The sequence below is a fragment of the Ornithorhynchus anatinus genome, chromosome 12 (assembly GCF_004115215.2).
Source record: "Ornithorhynchus anatinus isolate Pmale09 chromosome 12, mOrnAna1.pri.v4, whole genome shotgun sequence".
NCBI lineage: Eukaryota > Metazoa > Chordata > Mammalia > Monotremata > Ornithorhynchidae > Ornithorhynchus > Ornithorhynchus anatinus.
In genome coordinates this window covers 52,263,006-52,287,622 of record NC_041739.1, presented here as the reverse complement: position 1 = coordinate 52,287,622, position 24,617 = coordinate 52,263,006, and the positions used below count along the sequence as shown (strand labels likewise).

Below are 24,617 nucleotides of genomic sequence, written 5' to 3'. Positions count from 1 at the left end.
TTCATGAACGGCCTTAGATACACCTATCTTCTTTGTTGTTGTTTTTTCATGCAGTAAGAATAAAGACATATAATACCTTAAAATTTTTGATATGTGGGAGAAAGTGTCAACTGGGTAGCTCACGCTGTTCAAACAGTTACAGGCAAGATAATTAAGGTTGCTATTCTAAACTAAGCAAAAATTCACACATAACAAATCAAAAGCTCTGAGCAGTAGAGAACTTGTTCTAAAAAAGATAGCTGACTGCATAACTGTGTATGACCTACAGGTGTTGGATGGGGTATGTTTCACCATTAACCATCTATTGTGGATCAGGAGATTGAAGGAAATGAAGGAGAAGTAATAGAGTTGAATAAAAGATAGCCTTTGGAAAAGTAGGGAGAAGTGATTTCAGGCAAAGGTATGGGTTAGAGTGAGAAGGGCTCTTTGGCAGTACTTCCACCCGAGTCAAAACGCTAATGGATACCAATTGTTCATATTATTCTGATTTCTCAGATGACAGAGTTGAGGATGAGAGAAAGGTTAAAGTCTCTATCTCAGGAAGAGCCCCAGAGTCTTCTTGCTCAGACTGCCTAATTCAATATCAAAAGTAATATAAAATTATCCAGTCATCTTTCTTATTCATAAATGTCAGCATGAGATAACCAGGGTCCGGCTAACAGCCCATAAGTCATGTATTTATTTTTTAAGAGTCGTGATGCTAAGCCACAGATTCCAGTTTGAATCTAGAGTCTGTATGTGCAAAAGATAATATTGCCCCCCTTTATTTTCTAGATGGTTTTGTTTTATTCTTCCTAGTTCGACTGTAGGAAAAAGCAAAGTTTGTGCCCCTGTAGTCTGATATGTATCATAATTGCTCTCTTGGAAAACCTCCAAAAATTTAATTAGCCCTGAAGGGCAGATTGTCTTTAGGGACCAAACTATCCTAAAGTGCTCTTCAGAGTCAGAACTATATTGTAGGGTTTTGCAAGATACTTATCATCAATTTAAGACAGATGAGAACATGGTTCTAATCTAAATTAATCTGTTTACTTTGTATTACATCTCTTTTTCTGTGGGATTTTAGTTTGCTTAGAGACCCTTAAGTTTTATCTAGCAAAAATATAAAACTCGTTGTGAAAATGGATTATTAATAATATGCTTGTAAAATTTCCATTGTAGGGGTTTGCCAGCTTGTTAATAAAATGGAAGAAAACTCTGGCAAACTGAAGCCATTCAACAGAAATGACGAACAATTTCTGGAAGCTTTTGTCATCTTTTGTGGCTTGGGAATCCAGAACACACAGATGTATGAAGCAGTGGAGAGAGCAATGGCCAAACAGATGGTAACGTTAGAGGTGAGTCTAAGGCTTTCAGAGTCTAAAGCTTTCAGCCTCCCTTCATCTCTGTAGACTCACAACTTTAAGGTTTCCAGGAAGATAGCAGTAACGTGACACTACCCCTCTGTTTCATGAAACCTGCATTGAGAGTCAGCTGATGTTCGAATGATTTGCAACTAGTGCTTTTTGTCACTTTTTGTCATCGAAGAGCAGAAAAATATCTAGTTGAGGCCGTGAATATTACATCTTGTCTTTAATATTACATCTTCATGTAGATCTCCTGATTGGTCTCATAATTCCTGTGATTGGCAGACTCCTTGGACACTAAGGACAGATCAAGACTGGAACAGAGGGATAGGAGGGTGGAATGAGGGGGCCAGATGGCCGTGAAGTATGTATTGAGTGTTTATGGTGTGCAGAGGACTGTACTAAGTGCTTAGGAGAGTAAGTACAACAGAGCCGTACACCAGGTTCCCTGCCTACAATGAGCTTGCAGTCTAGAGAGGGAGACAAACATTAATCTAAATAAATAATTTATTTTTAGTAGTCAGGGGGACATGCGGATCACAGGATTCCAGGAGTAGGCTATGAGGCAAATCATTCATTCATTCAGTTGTATTTATTGAGTGCTTACTGTGTCCAGAGAACTATACTAAGTGCATGCAGTGAGTGGAAATAAATTTTCAGCCTTGTCTTCACGGGGTGCAGGTTCTCCTAATGTTAGCTGGGTGATTAAAGCTAGGGTTGTCTTGGGCAGACTGGGGCCAGAAAGGCAATTTTCCACTGGAAAATTCCTTTTTAAACTTACAAATAAACCCAAAACCAAATGACTTGTCTTTTACAGACACAATCAGTGTGCCCCAAAAGGAAGTAAATTTGTACAGCCTCAGACCAAAGTGGGAAGAGGCTCCATGGTTCATAAAAGCCAAGAGGAGATGCCATTGTTTAGAAGTATGAGAACCAAAATGTTCTGGAGTTTTTATGGTTAAGATGAATTACTGACTTGAACATAGCAATAACAGAGTTAGTAGAATTTATTTCTGAATTTGGCCCGTGTTGAGTTGAATTGTTAACTGGATTTTATAATATGCAGTGCTGCTGTTTATATGTCTGTATTGAAACACAGTGGAAGTCACGAGCTCATCCTCTCTGGACAATTATACGAATTGCCTACAACAATAAAAACTATCAGAATCATTTGGGTCTGAAAAGTGTCAATGATAGTCAACCTCTAACCACCCTAACTTTAGCAGCAGTTTGAAACATGGTGGGCCTCAAAAACATTGGGTTGTGGGGGGGGGGATTTCTCCATTCTTGGATGTGTTCTCCCTTATCCTGGGAGGCAATCAATCAGTGGTAATTACTATATGCTTACTCTATGGAGAGCATATCATATAATTGACAGCTACTGCCTCAGCTGCCAGCCCACCTGGGGTCCTCAAGTCTTCCAAATGTTTTCCTGGGATAAGAGAGAAGGCTGAGGTTAGAAAATCTGAACCTTCAGTGGTTGCCCGTCCACTTCCACATCAAACAGAAACTCTTTAAAATTGGCTTTAACCACTGAATCACCCTACCCCATCCTACCTCGTAGATTTCCTTCCTCTACCTCGATCTCATTTGTTTCGCCACTAAGCCCTTGCCTGCATCAGGCTTCTGGCCGGGAACTCCCTGCCCCTTCATTCCAGCAGATCACCCCTCTCCCCACCTTCAAAGTCTTATTAAAGTCACATCTCCTCCAAGAGGCCTTCCCCAACTAAGCCCTCATTTCCCCCACACCCTCTCCCTTCTGCATCATCCTTGCACTTGGATTTATACCCTTTAAGTACTATATATTCACTCCACCCTCAGCCCCCACAACAGTTGTGTTCATCCATAATTTATTTTAATGTCTGTCTCCCCCTCTAGACTGTAAGCTTCTTGTGGACAGGGAACGTGCTTACAAGCTCTGCTGTAGTATACTCTCCCAAGCTCTTAGTACAGTCTTCTGAATGCAGTAAGTGCTCAATAAATATGATTAATTGATCTGGGTCTGGGAGAGCAGGTAAGTGGCAGGCAACTTTGATCCCATCTGCTCAGCAGATTGCCCAGGAACCTAAGGTTATAATAATTGTGGCCTTTATTAAATGTATACTATATGCCTAATACTGGGGAAAATACAGTTGGATCAGATACAGTTCCTGTCCCATGTGAGGCTCATGGTCTGAGTGAGAGGAGGTATTTAATCCCCACTTCATAGATGAGGAAAATGAGGGACAGAGAAGTTAAGTGACTTACCCACATCACCTAACTTGGAGGTTTCATACCCTTTTAGCATTTCTTCCATCATCACATCAAGTTCTTTCTGGACAGACATGTGTTGCTGGAAGAACATTCCCTAGCTTTCCGTATGCAAAGCAAAAACATGCATTGAAAAAAAAGTCTGTAATAGAGCCCAGGGAAAATGTTCAACATGAAAATCCTGTAAGGAAATAAATAGTTAACCTCTACAGATGCATCTCTTGTGTTTTCTCCTAAGGTAAGCTCAGGATCTTCACATATCACTTACCATTCAACCAGAATATATTACTTTTAAAATATGCTACGTGTTGCCGAATTCCAACTTGAAAATAGCGTTACCAAAGATCGTTTTTTCCCCGTAACTCACATGCATACCATTAAGATTTTCTTATCTTTTCTCATTAGTTTCCTCAGTGTAAAACAGAAAGATGTTGTGGTTTTCCTTGGGGTTTTTATGTTTGCTTTTCAAATTGGAAAAAAAAAAAATCACCATTAAGGCAAAAGCTTGTTGTGCCACGTTTCCACCAGGAGGGTGTTTTTCCTTGTTTGTCTTATAAACCCTTTTGCACTGGTGTGTTAGTTCAACAATGTCAGACCCAAAGTTAAGTTGTAATTTCTTTTGTGAGCTGTTCCTTGAATGTTAGGGAGTTAAGCTCTTCTTGCTGAGAGGAACTGTTTCATTTCTTGCCTGGGCGTTTTACTTGCTTGTAGAAACCAACTCACCTCTCTTGACATGGGCATTTCTGGAAATTGGCCTCACGGCATTGTCCTCTGCATTTGAAGCAGCAGCAGACCCACCGCTCTCAAAACAGTTCTGAAGCGTGACATGATACCCCCCAACAGAGCAGTTTTACACTTAAACTTTTTCCCTTTCTTGTCCTGTAGGTTCTCTCGTATCATGCTTCAGCTGCAGAAGAGGAAACTAGGGAGCTGCAGTCGCTAGCGGTAAATTTAGTTTTCTTCTCTATTATCAAATACCTCAAGACATCTTACAAGTAAGCATACCACCATCAGTTCTCAGGATTTAAAATTCATGTGGGTTGATAAACGTTTGTGGCTGAGATAATGAGCAATAACTGATTTTCATTTTCCTCCTTGTGAATTTATAGGTTTAAAATACCATTTGATGATGTATAGAAAGGGCAAAGGGACACAAGTCATTTTACAAAGCCACATTGTGTCCATCTCACATTTGGTGCTTATATATTGTAAAAATACTAGACTCTCACAAGGTTCCCTCGTCAACATCCTTCCAGTGTTGTTTGTTCCCTTCACAAAAATGCCTTCTCTCCTACAAAATTGTTCAAAACAAATTAATTTCCTCCAAAGATCCATGCCCCAGAACATAAAGATGAACTCAAAGCTAGTTTCCCCCAAAATAGTCCCTTGGCTCAGAATCTTTTCTTTTGCACAGTAGGATAAAATAACATAAACTCAATCCAAAATGTATTTTGCAAGCCAAATTTTTGGACAGCCATTTGTGAGGGAACCTAATCCCCTTCTTCCAATGGCTTTAACAGTTCACTAGTTGGTAATCTACTGTGTGCCCCATTTAAGCAGACTTAACCTCCACCTCTCAGTAAGACCAAATGTATTGCAAACTGTCATTACTGCAGTCCACCAATAGTCTTTTTTACTCACTGAGGAGGTAAACCAAGGTAACTGAGTAAATAGGCAATCCTAGGTATCAATATCGAATACAGCACACCAAAGCAATAACTCTTAGATGGTATTTGCCAGCTGCATGTGGCAGAGATAAGTATTTTTGTTTGATTGCTGTAGTAAACTGATGATTGTTTAAATCCCAGTCAGCTCTCTGTCAGTTTATTGCCCAGAGATGTTCCCCCCATCCCCATCCCCGGCAGTGGTAAACTTGAGCTTATTTGAAAGTCAGTTTCTTGGAGTTTCCCTATGCAACTGCTCCTTGCAAAGGGGAGAAACTAGCCCCCAAAATAAAACACAATTTATGGAGAAAAAGCCCCCAGAAAGCTGTGTCCTTCTACCCCCATGCTCTTCTCGCCCACCTTTTCTCCTCTTTCTGTTTCCCCAGATGTCAGGGATACTGAGGGCTACTTCCAGGTGACAGTGACGGCTATGTTGATCATTATGTTCGCCTCACTGGACTTACTCTGATGGGGAAGCAGGATGGGTGATGGGTGAGGTTTGGAGGCCCCAGATATGAAATAGACTCAGATGAAAGCCAAGGTTGGTTCTTTCTTTCTAAACCACTCTTTAGATCCTTCACACAATGTTGGATATATAAAGGGATCATTCCGAGGACTCGGTGGAAAATAAATATGAAAACAGTTAGAAATTTACAATGCTTTTATGGACTCCTTTCACCAGTCTTTGCCCAGGAAGTTCCTCAAAATCAGCAGTACAGTTGAAAATATTTTTAAACAAAAAATTTATGTTCTAGACATGGTATCGATCAATCAGTTGTAACCAAGGTGTTTCCAAATACAAAGCAAATGAATCAAAGAAAAACAAAAAGGGTGATGCAAGTGCTGGATACGCAGAGAGGTCTCAGCTTAGGGGTAGAACAGAAGGAGGTGTGTAAAAGGTTCTTCTACAGTTACATGGAAGACAGTTGTGCAGAATGAACGGCGATGACTCTGTGTTTTCTGCGGGCATAACAAGGGCTGCTCGTGGCAGTTTCAGCATTCGCAACTCTAACAGTGCAAGAAGTAGTGGTGTAAATGATAGAGAACTTTAGACTACTCTTTCTGTGATAACTGTTTGATTTTTATTTAATAATAATGGAATTTAAATGCTTACTATGTGTCGAGCCTTGTCCTAAATACAGGGATAGTTACAAGTTAATCCAGTTGGACCCAATGCCAATTATATATGAGGCTCACAGTCAAAGTAAGAGGGAAGAATAAGCATTAAATCCCCATTTTACAGATGAGGAAACTGAGGCTGAGACAAGTAAAGTGACTTTCCCAAGGTCACAAAGTAGACAAGTGGTAGGGCCAGGTTTAGAACGCTGGTCTTCTAACTCCCAGGCCGATGCTCTTCCCACTGGGCCACACTGCTTCTTTACTTTCCTCCACACCGGAGATGGAGTGCATGTATAATAATACAATAATTGTGGTTTCTGTTAAGTGCTTACTGTGTGACAAGCACCATACTAAGCACTGAAGTAGAGAGAAGTTCATCAGGTCCCTTGTGGGCTCACATTTAAGTAGGAGGGAGAACAGATATTTAATCCACCTTTTACAGATGGGTAAACTGAAGCACAGAGAAGTGACTTGTCAGTGTCACATAGCAGCCAGTGGCAGAATTGAGGTTAGAACCCAGGTCCTCTGACTCCAGGCCTGTGCTCTTTCCACTAGGCCACGCCCAACTGTTGAGGGTAGGTAAAATTCATAAATGAGTGCTAGAGGTGGCTCAGGGCTAGATACAAGGTGGGGTAATTTTTTTTTAATGGTATTTGTTAAGCACTTACTTATGTGCCAGGCACTGTTCTAAGCACTGGGGTAGATAGAAGATAATCTGGTTGGACACAGTCCCTGTCCTACCTGGGGCTCATAGCCTTAATCCCCATTTTCCAGATGAGGTAACTGAGGGACAGAGAAGTTACATGACTTGCCCAAGGTCACACAGCGGTTAAGTGGTGGAGCTGGGATTAGAATCCATGTCTGTCAGATTCCTAGGCCCGTTCTTTAACCACTAGGCTATGCTGTTTCTCTTGGAAATGAAATTAGGCTTCCTGGAAGAGATGGGCTTTAAGGGAGACTTTTGAGGTTGGGAGGTCTGAGATCTTGTATATTTGGGGAGGAAAGTAAGTTCCAGGTCTGGAAACAAGAAGAGCAAGTAGTCAGATGGGGAACACATGAGCCGGGTGCAATTAGGAGAGAGGCAGAGAATGCAAATAGAGGTGTAGCATGTCAGGAGAGCTGAACCGTAATGCCATCTCCCCAGATTTCGCTCTTTCACAACTCGGCCTTATGCGGGAGGCCTTTGTTCACTCTTAACCTGGTTTTGACTTGGTTAGTCCTAAACTTAATGTGTTTTACGGTTTTAGGAATAGGACTCATGCTGGCTTCTGTGGGAGTTGTCTTTATAGCCGTCTGGAAAGCATGCCTTCTGCTAAAAGAGGTGAAGGAACCACAGAGAAATCTATCGGGCTTGGCTTGTGATAGCCAAGTCTCCTGGGTCACAAATAAGGTTGTTTCATTCTTCAGTAACTCTGGGGATACTGTATTTCTTAACTATTGTATTGCAAGCAGACTTCAGGACACCTGGTCCTCCTATAAAGTGGCGACTGTATTCTTGCCAAACCCCGGGGTGAGAAAAACTTGGGTTGTAGCATTCACAATGTCCCAGCCCTAAACACACACACCAGGGATGAGTTCAGATTATTTCATATGACCGTATCCAAGTAGACTCCGGTAAACATTCCCTAATTCCCTAACAGTGGTATAGCCAAAAAGTGTAATGAAAATATGTTTGTGGCAGAACTGAGTGTAATTATTTTAAACACACTTTGGATAAATCTTTCTGTCTCTTCATCTTGAGATTTCAGTGCTCCTGCTTGTCACCTTGTGAAGTAAATAATGAAATTTCTCTCCAGTGTGGTGGTGGAAATGAAAATTGACCCAGGGGAGATGCACCACATAGGTGCCTTGAAGTACTCATAAACCCATGTGATTATTAAATTTCACTGTGCTGAGGAGGTGGCTGCATTCAACCCCATAGTCTAAATGAGAATTAATATATAAATTCTCAATCCCGAGAAGTCACTAGGCTATAAAATCACACAACTTCACTGGAAAAAAAAGTACCATAGAGCCCTTAGAAAAACTGCAAATCATTCTGCAAATTGTTTTCTCATGCAGCAGTATGATTTTCAGCAACAGAAAAACACATAAAACACATAATTTCCCCCCATTTCCCTCTGCTCCTCCCCCTCTACCTTCCCATCCCATCCCATACAGACGAGCACTGTACTCGTCTGCTCAACTGTATATATTTTCATTACCCTATTTATTTTGTTAATGAAATGTGCATCGCCTTGATTCTATTTAGTTGCCATTGTTTTTACGAGATGTTCTTCCCCTTGACTCTATTTATTGCCTTTGTTCTTGTCTGTTTGTCTCCCCCGATTAGACTGTAAGCCCGTCAAAGGGCAGGGACTGTCTCTATCTGTTGCCGACTTGTTCATTCCAAGCGCTTAGTACAGTGCTCTACACATAGTAAGCACTCAATAAATACTATTGAATGAATGAATGAACATAAAGTGGCTGAAAATGGTTTCATTCTGTTTTTTGCTTTTAATCTGAAATCATCTGTTTTTGTGTCTGATAACTGACCTTTGACAGCCACTTTAGGAAAGTTAGGATCTTTGAGCCCTCAGCTTCAAGTGGTTAACATATATTGATTAAAATTCAGTATTTACTATCAATTCAGTCCCCAAATAAGCTTGTTCTGTAATGGAACCTGAAGGAATGTACCTCAGAATTCACATTCCTTAAGTCATGATTGTGATATCTTCAAAGAATGACGTGAAAATGAGATCTCTGTGTAGTTGTACCAATCAATGAGATTTATTGAGTGCTTATTGTGTGCAGAGCACTAAACTAAGTGCTTGGGAGAGGACAGAATAACAGAGTTGCCAGGCACGGTCCCTGCCCACAATGAGCATACAGCCTAGAGGTGCATTCAGATGTCATGATGAATAATATATGTATATATTATATATAATAATGGAAATGAATGATGGGGCTGTGGGGCTGAGTGAGGGGTGACTAACGAGTGCAAATCCAAGCGCAGAGGTAACAGAAGGAAGTGGGAGAAGAAAAAGGGGGCTTAGTTGGGGAAGGCCTCTTGGGGGAGATGTGCTTTTAATAAGGCATTGAGTACCACTGGTAGGAATGGTATTTACTGCGAGCCTCCTGAGTGGAATGCATTATATGCAGTTTGTGCATGGGAAGGTACAACAGACATATGTGCCCATTTCTCTGCTCTCAAGGAGCTTTTATTCTACTGGGGGCAACAGAAATTGAAATATTTGCCAACAGTAAAATCAGAATAACCCTATCCTAATTGACAGTTCACATGAGGTCTAGGAACCTCAAGAGAAATAAGGCAAGAAGTGAGGAAAGAAAATGTACATTATTCGGAATCTTGGCCCTTCTATCATATAACTTCTCTCAGGATTTGATTCAGACGCTTAAATGTTTCGTTCCTTAGTAGAATGTATTTTTCAGTTGGTTGCCCACCCCGAAACCCACCCCAGGACCCCCAGCTTGCCTGCCTGTGAAGAGGTTGTAAGGCCCTCGTGATGTAAATTCCAAGTGTTTCCTCAGTGAAGAGCCAGTGTATTGTGGAAGGACGGCTCAGAGGATTAGTTAGCGGACCAGACCCGTGGGGAATCAGAGGAGCTGACAGTCTGGGAAGGATCCATCCTGCACCCTAAGACAGTCTCCCTGGTTGGGAGCTGGCCACATTTATAGCACACTTCATGTTCCAGCCAATGGCACTGTCAATAAAAAGCCAGAACGGTAAAATTACTGCTCTTCATCCATAACCCCTGAAGTTGGTTGTTGACCTGTTGAGTCCAGAAAAGAATCACCAAGATGGAGAGTCTCAGGACTGCTCTGATTTTGCAATCCCTTGTTTTCCTCTTTCTGCAGTTAATATTCGATGCTTATTTAATACAGTGTAACATTCCCTAATAAAACACTGCAGTTAAGTGGAAGAATTTGACATTTTATAGAGGACAAAGTTCAGTAGATGCCGCTCTTTAGTAACTCAACTTTCTTGACCGGGTAATGTTTTTAGGGACCCCTTCCAAATTACATTTTTCTGGGGGAGCTGTAGAGGGCTGCTTCCAGTTTTCCATAGTTTTTAAGATTGCTCCTGGGACCTGATCCTTCAGGCCTAGCTGAGCTTCCACTGATGGCAAGATTGAGTTTTGTAGCTGGCTGGACAGAAGTGTAGCAGTTAGTTACATTTCTGAATTTTTGCCTGAGGTCCAAAGACAAACATCAAACTACTAGGGGCTAAATATAGACTTTTATGAGTACTTCACACCAAAAATAAAACTCAGGAATTTCAGATGAACAAGTAGAATTAATATTTTTCTTTGGTTACCTCACAAACCTCTTTGAGTGAGAGTGGTTTTCTGTTAATATAAGACTTGAAAAATCTCCTTGTATTTTAAGAACATGCATGATACAAATATTTTCTTTAATTTTTCTCTAAGTCACCTTCATATGTCTACAGTTGTATGTTGAGTTATCCCCACATTTGGGGGGTTAAATTTGAGATAAGGATGCTCATCCCTTCAAAAAGAAGGATCCTTGGGAGATGTGAGTAGTATTTATCCAATAAATCTGGGCATTGGTATAGTTCAACCAGGGTTTTTGTGACTTCAGAAATACTGGTGCCAATAGGCCAAGACCTTCTAAAAGGGCATTAAATCAGTGCAGATGTTCCCTCAATATCTTAGGAGTCATTGTAAAATTGGATGTGGAAAATATATAATTTGTATCAACCTCTTCATCTGGTTCTTTCCAGCTGAGCCTGTTTTTTTTTTCCTCCCAAGCCTACTTTCCAGCTCTCCCTTGCTTTCGATTACCCTGCCTCTGTTCCCCAGCCTGGAGCTCCCTCCCCACCTGATCCAGCAGACCCCAGCTCTTCCCGCTTTCAAAGCCCTCCTAAAAACACCCCTCCTGCAACCAGCCTCCTTGATCAACTCCCCAAATTCAAGTCACATCAATCAGTCAGCCACATAAAGCCGTCTCAGGTTAATCCTTCCATGTAGCATGAGACCAGGTGGCCTGGGGTGGTGTATGGAGGGGAGGGAGGTGACCAACTAGGAATCCCGTGAGGCAGAGGAGCTGGTGCTGTAGGAAGGCTAAGGGGGAGGACTCACTTCTTCCCTTTGGGCACTTGGTATTCACTCCATTCTCAGCCTCACAGCATTTATGTACATCCCTGTAATTATATTAATCTCTGTCTCCCTCTGTGGACTCTGGTCAACTTCTCCAAGCACTGAGTAGAGTGTCTTGCATTCTTTAGGTGCACAGTTAGTACTGTGATTACTCTTTTAGCTAGTAGTTTCAACTTCCTCTCGAGGGAGGTGATCCAATCTTTTAATAAGATTAACACAATTGTGACTGACGGGCATCTCCTCAGAGCCTCTGGGTACAGGGACTCAGGAGGCCCGTGAAAGTGGACCCTGCCCTTGTGGAGTTTACAGTCTAATGGGAATTTAGGCAAAGGACGACGGTACAGCAGATGATGGTGAGCATGTGTAAGATGATATCGCTGAGTAGAACCTGGAACATACATGTGGTCTCAGGTGCTGAGGATGGGTAAAAAATACATAAGGGCTGAGGGTGGCTTTTGGAGTCACGTGATTTGAAATATTTTGAATTAATCAGTGCTTAGAACAGTGCTTTGAACATAGTAAGACAAATACATCATTATTAATCAGGAAGGCTCCCTGGAGGAGGTGGGATATTAGGAGGCTTTTGAAGATGGGGAGAGTTATGGTCTGGCCAATTTGCAGATGAGGGTCTGAGTGGAGTTCTAGGACAGAGAAGCAGTGTGTGTGAGAGATCACTGTTTAACTGTTGGAGTTCCTCAAGGGTCAGTTCTTGGCCCTCTTCTGTTCTCCATTTACAGTCACTCACTCCAGTGGTTGCCTATCGACCTCCGCTCCAAACAAAAACTCCTCACTCTAGGCTTCAAGGCTCTCCATCACCTTGCCCCTTCCTACCTCTCCTCCCTTCTCTCTTTCTACCGCCCACCCCTCACGCTCCGCTCCTCTGCCGCCCACCTCCTCACCGTCCCTCGGTCTCGCCTATCCCGCCGTCGACCCCTGGGTCACGTCCTCCCACGGTCCTGGAACGCCTCCCTCCTCACCTCCACCAAACTGATTCTCTTTCCCTCTTCAAAACCCTACTTAAAAATCACCTCCTCCAAGAGGCGTTCCCAGACTGAGCTCCTCTTCCCCCTCTACTCCCTCTGCCATCCCCCTTTACTTCTCCGCAGCTAAAGCCTCATTTTCCCCTTTTCCCTCTGCTCTTCCACCTCTCCCTTCCCATCCCCACAGCACTGTACTCGTCCGCTCAACTGTATATATTTTCGTTACCCTATTTATTTTGTTAATGAATTGTACATCGCCTTGATTCTATTTAGTTGCCATTGTTTTTACGAGATGTTCTTCCCCTTGACTCTGTTTATTGCCATTGTTCTTGTCTGTCCGTCTCCCCCGATTAGACTGTAAGCCCGTCAAATGGCAGGGACTGTCTCTATCTGTTGCCGACTTGTTCATCCCAAGCGCTTAGTACAGTGCTCTGCACATAGTAAACACGCAATAAATACTATTGAATGAATGAAAAAGATCAGAGGTGCAATTATATTGGTGTTCACCAGTAAAGTGCCTGCTGAACTAAACCCAATTTAATGCAGTTAATATTGTTTCAACTGCATCCAGGATGTAGCCTTTTTTTCTTTTTTTTTTCATTTAATTTCTATTGGCACTGGCAGGGAGATGTTAAAAAACTTCCTGAAATTCTCAGTACAGCTTTCTATTTGCAACTAAACTTTCCCTAATCTAATAGGCACACCCATGTCTGCTGCTAGAACAGAGGAGTTTCGGTGTTTTCATTGTGGAGTCCATTTCTCCAATATTTAGCAACAGCTACAGGGAAAATAAGCTGAAAAACTAGGTCAAATGCAGAATCACCTAAATAGGGCCAGGTATTGCTTCACCAACCTGAAACTGACTCCCTTTTGACCCCGATCGACAGGTTTTGGGTAAAGAGAGCCTTTCCATCATCAGCGTAGCCTCATCAAAAGAGCACGGGCCTGGGTGTCAGAGGATGTGGGTTCTAATTCTGAATCTGCCACATGTCTGCTGTGTGACCTTGGGCAAGTCACTTAACTTCTCTGTGTTTCAGTTACTTCATCTGTAAAATGGGGATTAAGACTCTGAGCCCCATGTGGGACAGGGACTGTGTCTGACTAGATTACCTTGTATCTACCTCAGTGCTTAGAACAGTGCTTGGCACATAATAAGTGCTTAACAAATACCACTATTATTATTATTACTATTGTTTGCTGAGCAGGTACTGCATGCTGAATTATGAACTAGGCGCTTAGGGACATACACTCAGAGTCAAGGCCTAGACCCCTTCCTCGGAGCTTACAGTCAGTGATAGACAATCCCCAGAAGGCAAGAGCCACATACTTTCAAATAACACAGTTTTTCCCTAGGTTGCTTAGCACATTCAGTGTCAGGGTTGAACCCAGACTCATCTTCCAGTAACTTACCACCTGGAGCTAGAGGGGTTTTGGTGTTTTCCCAGAAACCACAAAAACTGGGTTCTCCGGGCCATTGCACCATAGGAAGAGGAAGAATGTGGGTTGTGTGAAAATGTAGTCTCCTTCAGGCCATGTGGCCACTAAGACAATCTTTTTTTTTCCAGTGTATTTGTTAAGCGGTTACTGCAGTCATGTCAAGCCCTGTACTGAGCACTGGGGTAGATACAGTATAATCAGCTCAGACCCAATCCAGGTCCTACATGAGGCTCAGGGTCTAAGCAGGAGGGAGCAGGATTTAATCCCATTTTACAGATGAGGAAACCGAGGCCCCGAGAATTTAAGTGACTTGCCCAAGGTCATAGACAAGTGGAAGATCCAGGATTAAAATCCCAGCCCTCAGACTCCTGGGCCTGGGCTCTTTCTAGTAAGCCATGCTGCTTTTTCAATGGTGAATTAAAACATTTCCCCACCTATTTAAATGCACCCCAGTTGGCTGGAAAGGCTATTTAGGGGGATTGTTGAGCAAGTCAGCATTAGAATCAGAGGATTTGGTATCCAAGTTTGTTCTTAGACCCTTCTTGTGGAGAGCTGCAAGCATGGTACTCTCCCAAGCACTTAGTACATTGCACTGCACGTAGTAAGCACTCGGTAAATACGATTGATTGATTTATCCCTGGTTGATGGCAGTTACACAGACTGAGTGAATACGTGATGTAGGTTTCACGAGGTAGAGAGTGATGAGGGTTCAGATAAAAGTTTGGTATTTCCTCATTGTATTTCATCTGAGATTTTCCACGTACTTTACAGCCTCTTCGAAGACAGTAGGTCTGAGGCAGAGTGAAAGGCTCAAAATACCCATGACACAGATCAAGAATTTGAGACATAGAAAGTTATAAAGATTTGCTGGGTTTCACATGGCCTGTACAAGAATCAAGAGCTAAACCGAGGCCCCTTCACCGTTTTCTTTTCTTCTCGTGGGTCAGCTCCGAGAGGTTGTGGGGTGGGTTGAGTGAGAGAAAAGGAAAGTTTCTCTCTTGTGACAACTAGGAGAAAAGCTGAAAAGAGCCATCCTGGACATTCGGGATGAGGTTGTGTTTATGAAGAGCGGCACAAGCTGTGTTGGCTCAGTATGTTCTAAAATATTCTTTTGTCAAAGGGAGGGAGAAAAAAAAGACTTCCTGCTTTAAGAATAATGATGCCCCAAGGAAAAGACATCTGTTCCCTTGGAGAGCACAATGTGTTTAACTAAAGCAGCTGTTAGTGGTATGCTGAGTTATAAGGTGGGTCCGTTCCCACCTCCAGATTTCCAGGCTCAGCTGGTGTTGATTGCCTCTCGTCTCTGATGTTTGTCGCTGGCGTAAACAGTGAGGTTATGTATCTAAACAACTTAAATCCTCCTCCCTTCCTCTGCTTCAGCCTAAGGAAATGACTTATTAGAATGCATATTTTCCTGAGAATTTTGGTCTTGGGAAGGATTCTTCTTTTGGACCAAGAGGGAGTTGCCATAAGTTTCAGGAACAAGCGAAGCTTCGTTGATCTTTAAAGGGAGCCAGAAGCAAGAGAGGAAGGAGTAGGATAATGAAACGAGCATTTGCAATGAATAGCATAAAAGAATGTTTCCAAGTTGTTGTTTTTTTGCCTGCTGTAATGATGGAGAGATATGCCTCTTTTTATTGTTGCTATGACTAATTCCTTGTTTGTTTCCATTTTTTTTCCTACATAAGGCCGCTGTTGTGCCATCTGCCCAGTCTCTCAAGTTAATCGACTTCAGCTTCAGTGACTTCGAGCTCTCCGATTTGGAAACCACACTGTGCACGATTCGAATGTTCACTGACCTCAACCTTGTCCAGAATTTCCAGATGAAACATGAGGTAGGATTGCTGGTGAATGGAAGGGACAAAGCTGGACAAGAACCCAATTGGGACAGTCAGATATCATTTCCGTCCTCTGCCAAGCGACCCATACATTTTCAAAAAGAGGAAGCGTTCTTAGACACTCGGCGGAGCCACCCAGAAAATTTATACTGGCCCTGCCACCTGTAGGTGATTAGTTTGAATCAGGCCCCAAGATATTGAGTGGTTTGGTGCACATTTGTTGCTTTCTGCCAGTCTTGTTAGAACATTGGATATCATTATCATTAGGCTGGGTATTATGGGAAGTCATCTAATACTAATCAGGGCTACTTCGAACCCATGCTGGTGAACTGGGTGTCTAATCTATCTCCTGGAGATTTCAAAAACTCAGACACCCGTTTGTGGCAGGGAATTAAGGGACTGTGGGTCTGGGAGGAGACTTACTTCAAAGAAGTAACAGGTCAGAAAGCCACAGTTTGGGGTCTTTTCATCCCAGATTGGAAATGGCTAGGTCTTGTCAGATCCCAGCTTCGAGCGAGGTTAGGAATGCAGACTAAAAAGCTCTGGGGAGATTTGCTGCCATTATTCATTCAATCATATTTATTGAGCACTTACTATGTGCAGAACACTGCACTAAGTGCTTGGAATGTACAATTCAGCAACAGATAGAGACAATCTGTTGTGTTTAACCAACAAAAGTACCCAGTAGCCTTTCTAACCTAAATCCTCTTTGCATTCTTCTTACTTTCCATTTTCACTTAGGACAGGACTGTTAGTTCCTTTCTATCATATAAAAATCTATCATAGATTTGAAGGCAATTGACTCACCCCTCTGATTCCTCTTCTCCAAGCAAAAAATCCCAAATGCCTTGTTTTTCTATAATAGAGCCCCTTTTCCATATAGTGGTCATTGCTAATGTGTATTTCAATTGTTGCTTTACCCCAGCCCAACAAACCCATCACTTCGTCAGAGAAGAAAATTAGGTTTTGTTATTTTATATCCTATTAAAATTAAGATCATTAGATGTCCAGTTCCTTTGGTCTTAAACTGTTTTGGAAACTTGCTTGTTTTGAAATTGATGTGGCTATGAAGCAAAGTTCCAAATCCTCATACTCATTTCTCAGTAATTTTTCATCAGGTACAGTGAGGTATGTATCCTGAGCTATATAATTCTAAAGTATATGATTACCTGTAGCAGTTATTGCCCTGACCCCTCAAACCACCTTGGCAATTTGAATGTAAAATGTACATAAAGATTTGTCCCATCCTTCCCTAAGGCATTTCTTCCCCAGATTAGCTTAGTTGATTTTTTTGTCCAGACAGAACCATGATCAAGGTCTTTGGCCACTTGGAATGTCTTATTGTGTCCCTGCTGCCCTCCCTTGTAGGTGGGAAAGGTCAGGAGTCAGTGGGGTTTGTCTGGCAGCCAGTCCAACCCCATGTTCCTTGAGCTGCCTGGTGCAGAGGAGATCCAGGGTGAATATCCATCACTTGATGTAAATGAGCATTGCTGAGTAAGTTTACTTGGAAAAGGAGAAGTTTGGAGGGGGAGAATTCAGCCAGAGGAAGGAAGGGTTTGCAAAAGATAGAAGTGTTGGCTGAATGTAGGGTGCTGGGAAGACCTTGCCATAAGAAGGGAATTTCCCAAGGAGAGGAGGGGATTGTGCTTTCTCACTGCTGGATCTCACTGTTTCCGAATCTACTCACTCTATCTCATTGACCCTCTCTCTTCACTTTCTGACAGGAGCAGCTCAGCATGCCAAGTTGTAAATTCTCCCGCCCCAGCTTTTCCTTCCTCCCCAACCCCAGTGCCAAGCAATTTGAGAGGTCAAAATCCCAAAGATCATAGTCTTTGTCCAAAACATCTTGTCCTGGATTTGAGACCGGTACTTTTGAGGTTCCTCTTTACAGAGACGTCACCTTCAGAAACCCCAACGCCACTCTCTCCAGCGGCAATAGCAGCAGGAATGTCATGGCTCAGTGGAAAGAGCCCCGGCTTGGGAGTCAGAGGTCATGGGTTCTAATCCTGGCTCTGCCGCTTGTCAGCTGTGTGACTTTGGGCAAGTCACTTAATTTCTCTGTCCCTCAGTTACCTCATCTGTAAAATGTGGATTAAGACTGTGAGCCCCACATGCGACAACCCGATCACCTTGAATCCCCCCCAGCACTTAGAACAGTGCTTTGCACTTAGTAAGTGCTTAACAAATGCCATCGTTGTTATTATTATTATTCTCACAGTTAAAGGCACTGCAGAGTCCTAGGAATTAAGGAAAATGCAGTGACAACCAACCGACTCGGTAATTTCCCATAGGTGCCCACTGTCACAAATTGGAGTGAGGCATCATATGCGGAAAACCGCCAACTCTCAGAATAAAGATGGTGATTAATGCAAAGCATCAGAAAAGTTCAGATGCAATAGTTCACAATCCCTCCGTAGCTAGCTTAACTTTGCATTCTTCATATCGAATTAAAGGCCGCATAGTCGGCCCTCTCAGAATGGCTGCAGGGGGCAAAAAGGGTAGAGGTTCTCAGGCCTCCAGGATTGGGGTAGAATAGTAATGATAGCAATGGCATTTATTAAGGCTTTGCTATGTGACAAGCACTACGCCAGTTGTGGAACAAGAAATTAGATATGAAACAGATGATGTTATTAGTGTAGTACCCATTCTCAACCCCAGATCAGTGAGCTTCACATAACACAGCAGAATCTCATTTTATCTCAGGGGTTATGAAGCCCCTGAACCTGGGTTTAAAAAAATGGTTTGTTTTGGGTTTTTTTTTAATCTCTCTCTCCCATCTTTACAAGAACTGTGCTGCTTCTAGAGGGATTTGTGCTTGGGAAGAGCACAAGTCTGTTTTCTGTTTACTCCTACTTTGCCATGAATCATTCGGATTCGGTGAGGCAGACTCCAAAGAGACTGCCATCGCGCGTATCAGCTAATCCAGACAGAAAGTAGCCCTGCTCATGCCCATGAGTCAGTCGTTGGACATTTTATTGAGTCTCTCCTCAGGGGTTGAAATAAATTCAAGTTCTGAGACCCGGCACTGACTTTCCCTTTTTCCAAGTTCATTCATTCATTCAGTAGTATTTATTGAGCGCTTACTTTGTGCAGAGCACTGTACTAAGCACTTGGAATGAACAAGTCGGCAACAGATATAGCCCCTGCCATTTGACGGGCTTACAGTCTAATCGGGGGAGACGGACAGACAAGAACAGTGGCAATAAATAGAGTCAAGGGGAAGAACATCTCGTAAAAACAATGGCAACTAAATAGAATCAAGGCGATGTACATTTCATTAACAAAATAAATAGGGTAATGAAAATATATACAGTTGAGCGGATGAGTACAGTGCCGAGGGCATGGGAAGGGAGAGGGGGAGGAGCAGAGGGAAATGGGGGGAAAAGAGGGTTAAGCTGCGGAGAGGTGAAAGGGGGTGGTAGAGGGAGTAGAGGGAGAAGAGGAGCTCAGTCTGGGAAGGCCTCTGAGAAGGTGAGTTTTAAGTAGGGTTTTGAAGAGGGGAAGAGAATCAGTTTGGCGGAGGTGAGGAGGGAGGGCGTTCCAGGACCGCGGGAGGATGTGGCCCGGGATCGACGGCGGGATGGGCAAGACCGAGGGACGGTGAGGAGGCGGGCGGCAGAGGAGCGGAGCGTGCCGGGTGGGCAGTAGAAAGAGAGAAGGGAGGAGAGGTAGGAAGGGGCAAGGTGATGGAGAGCCTTGAAGCCTAGAGTGAGGAGTTTTTGTTTGGAGCGGAGGTTGATAGGCAACCACTGGAGTTGTTTAAGAAGGGGAGTGACATGCCCAGATCGTTTCTGCAGGAAGATGAGCCGGGCAGCGGAGCATTTTTAGAACAGACATTGAGGCTTTCCTTTCCTCATGAATTCAAAGGAAAATGCTCTGTGGGAGGTAGCCCTGCTGCCAGCCTATGATTTCAGTGGAGAGCAAAGGGGGACAGTTATTTAGGGTGGAAGACCGCCAGGCATCGAGGGCATACCCTGAGAGCCCCTGGCCAACATCCTCGAGACCAGAGGGGAGTTCTGAGAGACGAAAGTGGAGATTCTTTAGGCCTCTGCCGTTCATAAATGGCTCTGAGCCTGGCATCGGTACAGTCGTCAGCTGCTGCCTATCAAGGACTCCAGAACTGTTGGTCAGTGTTGGGACCGGGGTATCGGTCAAATCAACTGTTTGGATCTAGCTGGCAGGCCATGATTCACCCACCTTTGGGGAATGGGTGCATCCCTGAAGGTGAAGGGCAGAGGGAGATAGGGGAGGCTATTGATTGAAGACAGCTTCTGAATCTCCTCATTTGGCCCGAATGATGATAGCATTTGTCAAGCGTTTACTGTGAGACAGCACTTTTGTAAGCACTGAGGTAAATGCGAGCTGATCGGATACAGATTCTGTTCCCATGGGGCCCATGGTCTAAGAGGGAGGGAGAAAAGATATTATTTTCTCATTTTACAGATTAGGAAACTGAGCCACAGAGCAGTTGAATGACTCATCCCAAGGTGTCACAGCAGGCAAGGGGTGAAGCCCGGACTAGAACTACATGTCCTGACTTCCAGTTCCTAGCTCTCACCACGAGACCACACTGCCACCTTACTGCCTGTAGAATGCATTCAGCCCCCCAGAGGCAAACTGTCAACAAATGTTCCCTTCCTTGGTGTTTGTGTCACCCCCTTAATCCAGGGGGTTCCTTCGGTGTTGTGCATAATCAGAATAGCTCTGTGTGTGTGTGTGCATGTGTGTAATTGTAGATGAAGTTCATCAATATGAGGCCTATGCTTCAGCTAAATGGCTTGTGGGTTTTCTTTCAGCTCTTTACCTATTTAACTTGAAATTTCCTTATACTTTATTTCCTTAAGGTGCTTTGCAAATGGATTTTAAGTGTGAAGAAGAATTACCGGAAGAATGTAGCCTACCATAATTGGAGACATGCTTTTAATACAGCACAGTGTATGTTTGCTGCTTTAAAATCAGGCAAAATTCAGGTATGGGCTACAGGCTTGGACATCTCACTTATAGCTATGCAAACCTTCATAGCTAAAGTATTGGAAGTCTTGGAAGCTTCGGGTTGAGACCAACATTTTAAGTAGCCGATCCATTCTACTAGCAATATCTCTGTGGAGAGAGAGAGAGGGAGATCGAATGACATCAGATTACAATGGGTGACAAAAATCTAGTGGATGAAACGCAGACCTTAGACTTCTGTACAAATCATATGGAAATGCAGGGGCAGAGAATCCAAGTTCCACAGAGTGAAGCCCTTTGGGGGTTTGTGTCTTCGATCAGAGAGCCAATGCTGCTGTCAGATTCTACAGCAGGGTGTACCTTTGTTCAGTACTAAGAAGTTCAGAGAAAAGTGGGACAGGGTCAAGCTTGGGCAAGATCCCCAACCCCAGCCCCATTTTGGATCTCCTCGGTAATGGAGAGACTGTGACCCCAACAGATTTAATGGTTGAGGCACTGCCTTATTAGCATAGTGCATTCACACAGCGAAGAGAGCCCTTGTGTCTTCACTGGCATCAATCCCAGGAGCTTATGCGGCAAATCGACTGCCTATGAAGCCTTAGCAGCAGGAGTCATGATATTTGAACCCTGTCCTCAGGAAAGGACAGCAGAGTCCCAGACACATTCCCTGTCTGCAATGAGAGTACCGTCCAATGGAGACCAGTATAGAAATTTTTACAAATAGTAGAATAAATCATGTAATGAACAGTTTAATATGCATGTAGACCCAACTGATGAGGATAGGTAAAAATAAAAGTCTTGGGCCTAGAGGTGGCCATTGGATTAATAAGACATAGCACATTGGGAATTAATCAGTGGTTTGCCAGCAGAGGTAGGAATCTTAGGAGAATGTAGAAGTTGGGGAGGGCCGAGATGTGGTGGATTTGGGCTGTGGGTGGGGAAAATGAGTTCTGGGCTGGAGGAACAGCATGAGCAAGGGGTCAGAGATGGGGATGTCAGTGTGGGGGATATCACATGGGATCCCCTCCCAGCCCCAGACCCCGGATTTTAAGATCGGGCAGGATTGTACCCCTTGGATGCTGATTTTACTCCTTTGATCAATATTTCACAGGGCGAGAGACTGAACCCTGATTCTGCCCCTTGCTAATTTAGGCATCTGCTTGCTTCAAAACTATCTTCCTTTTTTTGGTCCAGCCTTGATTCTCACTTCCAAAAGATGTCTTCATATCGGTCTTCATTTTGGGGGGTTTTGTGGGACACGGTTTAAACTCAGTAAATGGGGCATAGGATAGGGAGTGGAAAGAGCCTGGGCTTCGGAGTCAGAGGTCATGAGTTCGACTCCCGGCTCTGCCACTTGTCAGCTGGGTGACTGTGGGCAAGTCACTTAACTTCTCTGTGCTTCAGTTACCTCATCTGTAAAATGGGGATTAACTGTGAGCCTCACATGGGACAACCTGATTACCCTGTATCTACCCCAGCGCTTAGAACAGTGCTCTGCATGTAGTAAGTGCTTAACAAATACCAACATTATTATTCATTCTCTTTGGAAACGTTCTGACAGTATGGTCCCTAACTGGGATTATGGAGAGAAAAGCAAAACATGATTTTGGGAAAAAGAAGGATGCATATGTGTTCCTTTGACTCTATTGGCAACCAGGGGACCATTTCCCCAGGGACCATTCTTGTAACAGGAAGGTAAAGATTTTTTCTTTCCCAGCAGGCAAATTTATTGAAAACTGGTATCAGTAGCTCCCAGTCAAGTTCAAAATGTTGGAAAGCACTTTCACGTGCTGCATGTTTCCTGATGTTCTTTTACTGCTCCCATTTGGAGTGAAGTGTGACCTACAAATGAACCAAATTAATTGGAAAAGGGAAATGTTACTGTAATGTATGTCTTTTGTGACTAACAATAGGATCCAGATATTGGGAAAACTTGTCATTACTGAAAAGACTATAACACCATCACTGTGCCACATAAACCCCTCTGCTAGTCTTTACATTTCCCTTTCCCACGCAGTGCATTGTTGAGATTTAAATCTTTTTTGTTGTCATTTCATGCAGAACAAGCTGACCGACCTGGAGATCCTGGCATTGTTGATTGCGGCCCTGAGCCACGATTTGGATCACCGAGGTGTGAACAATTCATATATCCAACGGTAAGTCATTCTCCCAAACAAAAACAAGTTGGATTCCTTCCCTCAGTGGTGGAGGGAGGTCTTTTTTCAGTAGGTCACGGGAAGCAGTGTGGCCTAATGGGAAGAGCCCGGGCCTGGGAGTCAGCAGTACTTGGGTTCTAATTCTGGCTCTGCCATTCATCTGCTGTGTGACCGTGGGCAAGTCATTTCACTTCTCTGAGCCTTGGTCACCTCATCTGTAAAATGGGTATTAAGACTGTGAGCCCCATGTGGGACATAGATGGACTGTGTCCAAATCGATTAGCTTGTAGCTACCCCAGCAGTTAGTACAGTAGCTGGCACAGAGTAAGCACTTAAATATTTTTTAAAAAAATTAAAATGATAACTACAGCCTCAAAGGATGTGTTAAATTGTTTTTGCAGGTATATTGAAGTGTTTGAAAACCCAAAAGCCTGATCTTTGGAGAGAGAAGCACATTTTGGGGGATGACTTTGTTTTTCTCCCTAGTAGGAATACTCTTCCTGATTTTTTTTTTATTGGTCTTTGTTAAGTTCTTACTGTGTGCCACGCACTGTACTGAGAGCTGGGGTAGGAACAAGGTCATCAGATTGGACACAGTCCACATCCCATATGAAGCTCAGTCTTAATTCCTATTTTTACAGATGAGGAAACTGAGACCCAGAGCAGTGACTTGCCCAAGGTCACACAGCAGACGAGTGGCAGAGCTGGGATTAGAACGCTGGTCCTCTGATTCCCAGGCCTGTGCTCTATCCACCAGGCCATGCTGCTTCCCTGGGAGGAGTAGTTATGCTCCTTCTGAATCATCTCAAGAATGATCCATCAGTGGTATTTATTGAGCACTTACTCCGTTCAGGGCTCTGTATTAAATGCTTGGGAGAATACAGTACAGCAATATAACAGACACATTCCCTGTCTACAGCAAGCTTACAATCTAGAGGACTAGAGGCAAGGACTAGAGAATGAGCCTAGACTCAAAGCCTGATCCGCCACCCTGAGAAGCTACGGTGGAAAATCCACTCCTTAGTAGCAGTAAAGAATGCAGTTGCTGTTGAGGTTGAACCCGTTAAGCCTGAGGGCTTTGAGAGAGACTCTGCTGCATACACTGTCCATGAAAATACAGTGATGGACTCTTTCTGGCCCTTGCCATTAGGTGAACTTTGCTCGGACGTCACTGACTCTGAGGGTACACAAGTGTCCTACCGCCAGCAGGACTTGCCTTTGAATTGATTACTCATCCATCTCCTGCATTAGCTGCCTCCAAACCCTTCAAAGAGAGGCTCCAGTAGCACTCTCAACTTACCAAAGCGAAACTTCCATTGACATATTCAGGGCTAAAAGGCTGCCTCTCCATAGGATAATTCATTACATCGTACAGAGAGTCCGCTTTAAAATTATGGGTTTAAAAGAAACTTAAAATCTAAAATTGAATCCAACAGCTAGAGTTTACTTAAAAACCCTAGATATCAGTGGTCAGATTTTCTTATGAAGCACCATTTTTGATTTGTTTTTTGTTTTTCAAATTAGTGAAATTCTGGGTAGGTCTGACAATCCCTTCCCTTGGTGACTAATTAAATGAAAAGCTTCAGGTTAAAAAAAAATGTGTAGTATTGAAGCAGCAACAGTGCCTTATGCTGAGTCTGGATTGGGAATAAAGATGTAAGGCCCTTGCTTGAGAGGTAAAGATCAAGTCTTTGCTGTTGAGACAAAAAGTGGCTTAAGAGGCCTCCTAAGGCTTGCTTTCCCAAAGACAGTTATGG

The 24,617-nt window shown here is 43.3% G+C and overlaps 1 protein-coding gene across 3 annotated transcripts in view; it reads left to right on the top strand.

The window, feature by feature from the left end:
* The window catches only part of PDE5A (phosphodiesterase 5A), a 99,605-nt gene that overhangs the window by 62,888 nt on the left and 12,100 nt on the right, over positions 1-24,617 (top strand). For all 3 annotated transcript variants that reach the window (XM_001512530.6, XM_007672989.4, XM_039913742.1), the window contains exons 10-14: positions 1,162-1,337; positions 4,482-4,541; positions 15,605-15,751; positions 20,599-20,724; positions 22,766-22,860. In XM_001512530.6, coding sequence (XP_001512580.4) covers positions 1,162-1,337; positions 4,482-4,541; positions 15,605-15,751; positions 20,599-20,724; positions 22,766-22,860 — 604 coding nt within the window. The remainder of the gene's footprint in view (positions 1-1,161; positions 1,338-4,481; positions 4,542-15,604; positions 15,752-20,598; positions 20,725-22,765; positions 22,861-24,617) is intronic.